Source organism: Tinamus guttatus, unplaced genomic scaffold (assembly GCF_059628265.1).
Source record: "Tinamus guttatus ecotype Peru unplaced genomic scaffold, ASM5962826v1 Tinamus_guttatus_pri_ptg000033l, whole genome shotgun sequence".
Taxonomy (NCBI): Eukaryota; Metazoa; Chordata; class Aves; order Tinamiformes; family Tinamidae; genus Tinamus; species Tinamus guttatus.
Window position 1 is genome coordinate 6,525,248 of NW_028288567.1, and position 11,186 is coordinate 6,536,433.

An 11,186-nucleotide genomic window follows, 5' to 3' on the forward strand; every position below is an offset into this window, starting at 1 on the left:
TCCCCAAGGAGTTAACATTGACCATTTGAAATCTTAGAAACAAAACAGAGAGGACGAGTGGAAGCTGCTTGGCAGTTAATCTGCAGTCTATCAGATATACAAAATTAATGAAGTCAGGCATATTTACCAGTTCTGGCTTGTCTTCTCTGTGCATATTAGGGCCTAATTTTACTTTCAACAATTTTGTGTTGACTTTTGAAATTTTCTGTGCAAGGAGCCGCTCTTTCTTCACTCCGGCGTTGTCTCGCAGAGCCCTTCCATTCCTGTCCTGTCCAGAGCTGGGGTTTCTAAAGTGGAAAAAGTTATGCTCTTTAAAAAAAGTCTGATAAAGCTTTTACAGTGTAAACACCCAACTGAAAATAAAGATCAAAATCAGTATTTGTCAGTAGGCAGTTAAAGGGCAGTTGTTAGAAAGTTAAGTGGTACTCCTACGAAATAGAGATATTCCCCAGTTATTGGGAGATTCTGCAGTAATATTCAGGCAATGATATAAGAGAAACTACCAAGGGCTTGCTATACACTTGGCAGATGTGTTCATTTGATTCGCTAGCCCAAATGTCAGTGTTCTTGCTTGCAGCCTTTCCTGTTGCTATTTTAGAGCAGTAGCTAATCATGCTTCCCCAACTACAAACAAGGCACAGAGTGGGGAGGAGACTGCTGAAAGAAGACCAAAAAAAAAAAAAGTAAAAAAAAAGAGCTGTATTTAAACAGTTGTGTTTGATTTTGTGTACTAAAAAAAAAAAAGAAAAGAAAAAAGAAACTTGGAAAGCTCTTTTCTGCCAGAACACTGGCGCTTTGCAAATGCTGCCAGCACAAACCCCATGCACGAGCCAGCTGACATCAGTGACCAAGGGCACAGTTTGATGCTGGGCATTTTACCCATTTCCCTTCAAACAGGCAGCCTTTTTTCTGGGCCATTGGGCCAGAACAAGCCCGTAAGTAAAAGCAGAACGTTGCCTATGGAAGGTGTGGTGTATGCGAGCTATACAGTGACAGAGCTATGCCAAGAGGATGACTGAGCTTAAGACCAGACCAGATTTGTGGCTTCTTAAGAATCAAAGGGTGTTCTTACATCCTGGATAACTTGTGGGATGGGTGCTCTCCTGACAGAAGGAAACAGTTCAAGTCTTCATCGTTTCTGAGACCTGGAGCCAGCGCCTGGTTCCAGGTGTTGCAGGCACTTGGCCTAGTTCATTAGAGGCCCCTATGGCCAGAGCGGATCACAAGGAAACCTTGTCCAGCCTTTTCCATTCTTGGGAGAGATCAGATCCAGTTACTAAGATTATTTGAGGTTAAATGTTTCTGTGGCATCTTCCAGAGATTGTGAGTTTTCTCCTTGCCCTTTTCTCCTTATATAAAGGCATCATCAAAATACAGGGCTGCCTCTCTGTGCAATTAGAATATTAACTTATTAAAACTAAATTTAACTAAAATTTAACTAAATTAAAACACCGATTGGAGGTAGCTGGGGTTTTGTTTTGACACAGTGTGAGGAGAGCATGTCCTGATGCATCGGCTCTGCTTGTTCCCATTTTCGAAACCTCCAGCCCAGCACCTCACCTGAGCAATCTACTCTGTGTTTATTCAGTAGCTATGTCAGACAGAAAAGAAAAAATGTAAGAAAATACTAGGTATAGTCAAACAGAATCTCTACTTGAATTCTTCTGTGCAGTAAACTTGATGCACAGATCATGGCATTTCCTCAAGCACACAGAAACTGGCCTTCAACATCACTAAGGCAAAGGCTGTTCCAGCGTGGGCCCAACAGTTGCATGAAATAATTATGTCCATGGAAATACAAATCTTGAAAAGTTCAGATCCTCACTAACAAAGAGCAAATGTGTTTGAAACATTCTTGTTTCTCAGGATAATAGCTATATCATTAGGCTAAGCCTTTCGCACTTTCTCTTTTAACCCCTTAGATTTATTTACCAAAAATCATTGCATAGATATGCTCAGACTGCCTTGAAGAACTGCTTGAAACTAAACTGAATTTTTAAGCATGGCAATTCTCTGTCCACTATGTTCAGACTTTTATGAAACCTGTGAGTTGCTTCAACCCTTGCAGCCTCTTTAAATCCTCCATTTGACGTTTTGAAAGTACCAGGTAGGCTCCAATACACACTACACAGAAAGAGCTATTATAAAATTCCTGACTTTTCTTGTTTGCATGACAAAGAGGGAAAGGCAAATCCTCCAATTGGACCAGATAATCACTCTCCTGTGAAAAGCCTACAATCCACATCCTCTGTTTTTCTCCTAGCTGAGCTTCGACTTGCTCAATATTTTTATTTTATGTGTGAAACCCATAAATCACTTTCCAATACACACTGGACAGCAAAGGGTCTTCATCCTAGTAGTTTAAACATCAGCCACAAGAGAAGTCACATCTGGATCCAGAAAAGCTGGGTACTGATGGAGATATAAGCAATTTTTATTTCATGTAATCATATTTGTTTGAAGAGCTGTCACTAAACAGTTGGACTACTTGCCAGGGTAAAGACTAATTGCATGGATGAAGATTCCAGGGTCAGGTTTTCTGCCATGTTTAATGAGACCACCACAAATGCATGGACTGCATATTTTTACAGGGGGTCACTCTCCTCCCTGCATAAACATATCCAGCTTTCTTGCTGGAACAGAGTTAGGGGATATTTATATCTGGAGGAAAGCTTTTTAGATGCAGTTTGTCACCAAACCCTCAGTGCTTCGTGTGCCTTTTAGCTGCAGAGGCAGCTCAGAGGGAGCAGCAGCCTTCCCAAGGGGCTAGGAGAACCACAAAGTTTCTGCAGTAAATCCATCCGCTTCTTTGCAAGAGCCATTTTTGACATGAGCTGAAGTTGTAGTGGTCAAGAAAAGTGGCTATTTTTCACTCCTTATTAGTGTGCTGGAAATTCATATAACAAAAAGTACTGATTTGTTCAGAGAAAGGTGAGAAAGAGTAAAGAGAAAGATCAAAGAGTTTAGGGTTTGGGAGAGTTTGTGATCCAGGTGTTGCCTTGGGCCATGCACATGACTATTAGTTTATAGCCTTATGTTATGTTTCCATTTTAGCCTTAAAATTCAACTAAATGAGATGCTGCTTTAACTTCTAGTGAGACTTTATCACATTTAAGGAGAGAAGTTTTTTAAAGGGTTAAGAAGACAAAATGGGCAGTGACAGAAGCTTTTAGACTTTTTCAGAAGTCTTTTTGTTTGTTTGCCTTCTCCTCTTTGCAGAACAAGGTGGCTCAGCTCACACTTGTTTTGATGCGAGGTTAACCACAAAGTCGGGGGCTTTTGTGTAAGTTCATTACACCAGGTCCTCAAGCCACTCCATTCAACCTGGAGATTGGACGAAATGCTTCCAGTTTCACTCATTCACAAAGACATATGAAACTGGGAAATCTTTTGACAAGGAAGACATTTATAGGCATACTGTATGTATTTATACATATTTGTACATATACTTGAAAAAAAAAAATCAAAGTCACATTGTGTTACTGCTGTGCCAGGAAATTTGCCACGAGCACCATGCTGCTTAAGATTTTTTATCAATCAATATTTATTTTTCCATTCCCTTCTTCTGAGATTATTTTCAAGAAACAATCTCCCACATCTCATGGCAGCAAATGCCAGCAAAAGAAGGGGCGTGAACTCAAAGCTTAAAGGTTGACTCCAAGGGAAACAAACACCCCCACAAGCCTCCTGTTCAGCCTTGCTCCCCAGGGGCTACGTGCTGTCATGGTCATTCATACTGCTCAGAATACCGAAATTCTTTATCTATGTTGTTTAAGTGCAGAGTGGTTTTTCGTGTTCACTGCAAGATGATCTGCCTTTCTGTAAAGCCACCTTCTTTCAAACACAGGTGTTATTAAATCTGCAGGAATCCATAAAGACTTTTGGGACATTTTTCTAAAATGTTAGGCCTGTGTATGTTCCCCGTTCTGTGATTCAGACCAGTGTAAAGGGCCATAATCCACCCGGCTGAAGTGGCTCACCGCTATGATTCATATGCTTGATACACATAGCCAGAAATCAAAACGGTGCCTACCCCAGAAAGGATTTTAAGTGATTTTTTAATGCCTGGCCTAAGGGTGGGCTTTCAGCTGCAGCATGATTCTTCTGGCTAAGATGAGCTGTTTTAGGCCTGCAAGTGCCTTGCTGGACTGGCGCTTCCTTCAGGACCACGCGGTGCCATACCCAGGGTGATGCCCTCTCCAGCGGTGTTTCTCACCTAGACTTAGCAGCCGACACTGATCACTCAGGCAAATTTTTGACAGGAGTTAAAAAAAAAAAAAAAGAACAGAGATTTCTTCACAAAATCTCTTCCTTCTTCACCAAGGAATCTGGAAGCTCTGCCAAGCCCCCTTGCATTAACTTTGTGGTCCCCGGAGGTGTTAAACTGGCATGTGTCTATTGATGGGTGAGTGATCCTTTTAAGTCCGCTGCTTCGTCTCCACTTGTGGAATTTGTTGTGCCAGTGGGACGAGGCTGGCTATAAAACCCCGGCGCAAGGGACCTCCGTCCCGCTCCGGCAGCCTCCAGTGGCGTCTGTGGTGGGAGCAGCCCCGGGGACACTCACACACTCGTCGCTGCAGAGTGCTGCCCACAGAGAAGCATGGATGTGAGGGTGGCCTGGGTGCTCTGCGCACTCTGCCTGGCCACTGCGGCCGGCGCCTTCACCCAGCAGGGACTCAAGGAGATTTTGCTGAAGCAGCTGGGGCTCGTGGAGGTCCCTAAGCTTCATAAGAGGGACCTGGTGAACCTGGTCATCCCAGAGCACGCGAAGAACAAGTACATCTCCCTGCTAAAGCGGCACCGGGTGAAGCGCAGGGCTCTGCCCAGCCTGGCCGGCATCCTCAGGGGAATCCCAGGCAACGCAGGTAATGCGGATGCAGGTAGCGCGGATGCAGGGCTTGCCCCTCCAAGCCTCAGGGCGAGCAGAAGTAAACCCCCAGCCCGTGGGAACCTTGAGGCTGCCAGTACGGAGCGCAGACCTTGCAGTTCTGCTCGAAATGCCAGGACACCGCACCCTCATAGGAATCGCACCTCTATGAGGCTATTTCAGTCCCCCTGATCTTTTATTACTATTATTTTTCTTTTTTTATTATTATTTCCTTCTGGGAAAAATATCAACAAGAAAATAAGCCTCACTTTTCCAGTGTCTGCATAAGAATACTTAAGATTTGCTTCATTTCCAGAAGGGGCATGTAGCATTTGGGGCAGCTAGTGAAGCACTTTTTGTTGCTCTTGGTGCAGTTTTTAGTTTCCATGCACAGCGGTGCCCAGAGAGATGTGTACCTTCCAGTGCTTGTTGGTCGTGGGTTGAATTGTCTAGGAGACTTCTTCCCAGTGTCCCCAGGTTGCAGACACCAGTGCAGAGAAGAAGAATTAGGGCATTTGCAAGATATTGGTTCAAGTCTGCATTAGAAAAGGTGTGTTTAGCGGCGACACAAGGATCATGTTGGGCACATGGAAGGAGTGTGTTGTGATGATAATTGGGCATGAAGTGGCAGGGCTTTGCTCATGGCAATGACAGGCTGTCTTTTTTTGTTGTTCCAAATATACACAGATATCCCAGGAGAAGTTCTCTACTCCGATACCACGCGCCAGAATCTCGTCTTTGACATGGAGGGGAGAATACCCAAAAACAGTGAAGTGACTTTGGCTGAGCTGAAACTTTTCAAAAAGCCCCTGGACCGATCCAGCCTGCCTGCCAGACACTCCCACCGGTCTGTCTCCAACGCCAGGGTCAGCGTATATTGGGTGCAACAGCAGCTCGATGGGACCAACAGGACCTCCCTGATAGACTCCCGGTAAGGAAGGGACCCCTCCTGGTGGCTGGACTGCACCTTGTGGCACATCAGCTTCCTGGGCATGTTCAGTTCTCAGGTATTTGTGCTGCGGTCAGCTTGATGCCGTTGTGTTTGTAGAATCAGACTCTCTAGCCTCTAAACCCAGACTGAGCCCCTAGGAACAGATATTAGGTTAAGACAACAATATACAATATGATTTGTTGAAATGATGTGTTTCTGTTGCAAATGGTAGTGTGCAGTGCTGGGGCTTCCTCTTTAAAAACTTCCATCTGATTCACTTACCTCTCTCTCTCTTCCACCAGTGGGTTATTGGTTGATGGTATTCTTTCTGCTGGCATTTTGCTGACTATTTTAAATAAGTAAATTATGCAAAAAGGGTCTGATTCTGCACCCTTGAGCTCTGTGAAAGCTTTGCAAACCTTCAAGGCAGGATTAGACACCACATGAGTTTTCTGGGAGGATAGAAGCTTATGGCCTTAGTGCAGTTGGGATATAAGCAGCTGGCAGAACTTGTGTTTACCAGGCCGTAGTCAAGAATGTTGCAGCTGCATATGATCCTGCACTGCCACATTGCTGTGCTAGCTTGAATGAGTACCATGACATGAGAGCTTGGTAAGAATTTTATTTAGCTCTCCAGTGTCTGCTCGATTTGCGTGCTTTGTCTCTCTCAGAGCTATTAGTTAATTGCCCTGGACACTTGCCCCTACTGCTCAGCAAGAATTACCCCATAGTCAAGGCAGGCGACAAGCCACAGGAAGCAAATTATTCTGTTGCAATAGCGCTGTGAGCCCAGGTGTTGCCGATGGGCTTTTTTCTCCAACGGAGCCCTTGTCACACAGGCTGGTTCCCATACGAGAGTCGGGCTGGAAGAACTTCGATGTGACGCAGGCTGTGCACCACTGGCTGCGGAACAAGAGGCGGGAGCCAATGCTTCTGGAGGTGTGGATCGAAGGAGAAAGAGTAGGCAGCTATGCTTCGGAAATGGCCAAAGCCGTGCGCTTTACCTCCCAGGACCCCACGGATAAAGCCTTAGGCAAACCTGAACTGGTGCTTTACACCCTCGACTTGGAAGACTATGGGTATGTATGAGGACTAAATCTCCCCAGTGTGACTTGACCGCTAAATTAAAGCATAGTGGGTGTGAACCCTGGCCACGCAGCCCTTGCCCTCAGAAGCAGTCTGCTGGGGTAGCTACAAGTTGCTACAGAATCCTACCCGCTCTTCCCAGATCCGCTTCTGCGGTCCAAACGCTTGGACTAAAGGCGAGTGGGACACAAGCCTTGCACCCAGTTAGGAGCGGGCCTCTGCTCTCCACCATCCTGCCTTGTGGTAACGTCACTCTTGCTCTGTTTCCTCTGCACGCAGGGGCCCCGGGGACTGCAAGGAGGAGGGTGCGACGGGCAGGTCCACGTGCTGCCGGCAGAAGCACTACATCAACTTCCGCGAGCTCTCGTGGACGCAGTACTGGGTGATCGAGCCGGCAGGCTACCAGGCCTACCAGTGCGTGGGGGGCTGCCTGCAGCCCGGTGGGCTGCTGCAGCACCTGGGCTACAGGCAGCGGGCCTGCGCTGCGGCGGAGACCTCTGCGCTGCCCATGATGTACCTCATCCAGCGGGGCAATCACACGGAAATCGAGGTGGCTGAGTTCCCCGGCATGATTGTGGAGCGGTGCAGCTGCTTGACAGACAGCATGGCCCTGGTGTAGGTGCGGGCGGCCCGCGGCTCCCGCAGGACGCAGTGGGACTCAGTGAGTCCCTCCCTGCCCGAGCCTCCCACGGCCCTGGCCCTATGGCCCAGTGGTGGTGCCCGAGAGCAGCACAGGGGCAGCATGGGCCAGGATGAGTATCATGGAATTATGGAATCCTTATGGTTGGGAATGACCCTCAAGATCGTCAAGTCCAACCATAAACCTGCCACCACAATGCCTGCTAAACCGTGTCCCTAAGCACCTTGCCTACAGGTTTCTTGAACAGTCAGGGACGGTGACTCCACCACTTCTCTGGGCAACTTGTTCTAATGCTTCCCTACCCTTTCCAAGTAGATTTTTTTTCCTATTATCTAACTTGAACATCCCCTGGTGCAACCTGAGGTTCTCCTATGTTGCCTGTTTGCCTGCAGAGAACATGGTCAAGGGCACTGTCCCTACAGACAGGCTCAGAGGTGCATCAGGCCTCAAATACATACATGTGCAGGGCAGTAAAATATACCTACAGATATCCCTGGGCCAGTGCTATGCCAACGTAATCCCATTTAATTGGTGGAACTATTTCGGATTGATGTCAGTCCAGAGCATTGCAACCAGCTGCAGACAAATGGAAGAACGACAGTGATCATTGCTAGGTGAGGAGCTAATGCACGGCTTCAGCTTCTAAGCCTGGGCTTCTGGTGCTTTGTAGTTTTGGCCATGTCCATCCAGGTCATGTTTACTGTGAATTGTAAAGCAGAAGCACTTACATGTATATATTGTACACACAAACACACGCAGCATATGAATATATATGTACATATGCATTGTATATGCATATGTATGTACATAAAATATCGTCTAGAACTCAAAGGAGTATATTTTTGTCATCTCTGCTATGGGCTTAGCACAGTTTTAAAGCCGAATTGAGAGTCCCAAAGTCAATGGGAATGCTACGATCTAGGTTTGCTCACATGAGTAATGGTTTGTAGAATAATCAAGCCTTATTTTTCTGGTCTTATGTTACAGTTACTTCAGTTTAGGCATATTGTGCTAGTCTTACATGCTTTCAAACTTAAAGAAGCATTAAAATGTAAATATTGAAACATGTGCTTGCTTATAATTATTCTTATGTCTGAAAATGGAGGGGAAAAACTCTAATATTTCTGAATGTACTCCAATGTCAAGCTCCTATAAACACACACAAGTAACTCTTCTTCCCTGTTGTGTGTATGATTCTGAGTGTGCGTGATAAAAATTAACTGCTGCAGTGCTACCACAGAGTGTGCAGACAATAAACCAAAACTGTCAGCCTGAAAGATATGAGCGGCCTCCATCCCCACCACTCCTAGGTAAAGTTAATCCTGACCCTTCCTCACCAACATCTGCTTAACTGTGGGCCTTACACTGAGTGCTTTTGCAGCCCTCCTGTTCCTCTGCTTGGAGCTGGGCATGCGCATGACTGCTTGCAGTGGTAGGACAGCAGGGTCAGGGCTGGTGCTGGCTGTGAACTCGAAGCCGCTATCATTGCCTTTCCCGCAGGATGAGCTGGGAGGTCCTGGGGGACGTGCTCAAGCATTCTCTGCACACAAAAGTTTTTCTCTGGCCTGGACTCAGGCAGGACAGGAGCCCTTTACTGCAGCACAAGTTTCTCCTCTCCATTACTGTCACACTTCAGGAGCAAGAAGAGAAGTTTCGAGCTGCAGTAGCTGAATCAAACCGCCCTGTCTGATCTTCCCACATTTCATTTGAGTCAAGGCTGTTCTCCCATTTTCCTTAAAAGTCCATGATAAGTTGCACCTCTATCCTGCTGGTGAGACCTTATTTCCTCTCACTCTTTCCCCCGCCACCTTTTGCACTTCACAAACTCCTACGAAGAGTGTCTGACACTCAGCCTTTCTGGGTGTCCTTCTGATTGCTGCTGTGAGCAGGGTCACATGCTGAATCCACATCGAGCTGGGATGATAACCAGGAGGGCTGCTCTGGCTTGGCTGAGGACAGTTGGAGTCTGGGAAAGGGGAGCAAGCAGAGAGTGGGGTGCAGGGAGGCGTCCAGACTGCTGTGTGATCCTCTCGCTCTATGATAGATTTAAGGAGACGTTTAACCGCCTGTTTTAGTATTCTCTGGGTTTTGTCATTCATAAGGTGTGAAACTGGCTCCTGTGATGAGCACTGTATTCGCAGCCGGGTGCCCGTGCTGCTCCAGGCCTTCACAGAGCTGGTGCAGGAGAGCGGATGGGCTGCAGTAGCTAAAGCAGCAGGTGGAAAAAGGCCAAGGAACAGGCCTTAACCTGGCAGTAAACAGTGAGTTATGTGAAGATGCTGGGGAATGCAAGTGCTGTCACCAGGCCACGGATCACACTCTCTTTTTTTGTGAACTACAGAATCACATAATGACATGGACCCATGGAAGGGCTGAGGCTGGCAGGGACCTCTAGGACCACCTAGTTCAACCTCCTACTCACACAGGGTCACCTGGAACACATTGCACAGAATCATGTCCAGGTGGGTTCTGAGTATCTCCAGAGAAGGAGACTTCAGAATTATTGAGTCAGGGACTCATTTTTAGCTCTTTTAAGGACATTCCTGTTTACTTGAATTTTTCTGCCTACTTTTTTTCTTCCTTCTATTTCTATTGCTACTTCTTTTTCTTCCTTCTTCCTTTCTTCCTCACCTATATTTTCATTCCCCTTAGAGTTCATTTTCAGTTTGCTACAAATGAACACAATCGGGTCTCAACTGCTTTTCCTCAGGCAACTGCCAACTTCCAGTTCCATCTCTGTCACCCTTGGGAGGTCTCAGCTGCCTTTCGAGCTCCAGGTGTTGTGCAAAGCCCCAGTTCCTTGTGCCAGCGCATGCAGGGAGTCTGGCAAACCCTGCCCAAGAGAAAGGGAGGGCAGGAAGTCGGGCTGGTTGCCACCTCCCTCTGCTTGCCTCCAGGAATTATGGTAATCCGCAAAGTCGCTGTAATTAACCAGTCAGAACTGAAAGCAAAGGCAGTTGTGAAGCAGTTGTGTTAACTAACCAGGGTGCTGTCCTTGACATCTTGAGGTAAATGTTTCACAGGATCCTTTAGAATTTAAAACTAGCACCTTACTGAAAACAGAAATTGTTAAGAAACATACCTTTCAAATGTCGAAATTCTTGAAAACTTTGGTAAGAACAAATTTCAGCTGGATCGAAATGATTAACTGCAATCTGTACTGTTTCTGGAAAAGGTAACACTGTTTGATCATGACCAAATATCCCAGCCCTGCAGCAACAGCATGTGTGTGTGTGTGTGTATGTGTGTGCGCGCATGTACCACATGGCAGAATCAGGGTTACAGCCACGTGTTTTTTTTCACCCGAAGTGCTGTTGCATCAGCACTGCCAGAAACAGGATACAGCCTCTCCCATTAGCTCAGTGCCACCTACAGCAGCAAGTGCAGAAGTTGTTTTACTAGGAAAATGAAAGGAAGAAACTCCTGCACATGCTGGGTGTGTTTATTCCTACTGTTGGCAGAGCCATGCTTATGACAAAACTCTCCTGTGGCTCTACTAACTCATTTATGTGTCTGTGTTGCAAAGACGGACCTATACGTGAGGAAACTAGGAGCCTTTTTACTGATGGATTCCAGCTGTTCCCAGGTCTGCTGGTGGTGATTTTTCTAAAACTTCCCAAGTTGTTTTTCTGCCCCTCACTTTAGGAAATTAGGCAGTCAGT

At 46.4% G+C, this 11,186-nt stretch overlaps 1 protein-coding gene across 2 annotated transcripts; it reads left to right on the forward strand.

Moving 5' to 3' along the window:
• The first annotated feature begins 4,600 nt into the window (after positions 1–4,600).
• LOC104578965 (left-right determination factor 2) lies at positions 4,601–7,503 on the forward strand. 2 transcript variants are annotated; one of them, XM_010226549.2, is made up of 4 exons: positions 4,601–4,865; positions 5,555–5,798; positions 6,638–6,877; positions 7,164–7,503. In XM_010226549.2, exons 1-4 carry the CDS (start codon positions 4,601–4,603, stop codon positions 7,501–7,503), a joined length of 1,089 nt encoding a protein of 362 aa, XP_010224851.2. The 2 variants fall into 2 exon arrangements, with proteins under 2 accessions (XP_010224851.2, XP_088387690.1); XM_088531564.1 differs by having other exon boundaries at positions 5,567–5,798.
• The last annotated feature ends 3,683 nt before the right edge of the window (positions 7,504–11,186 follow it).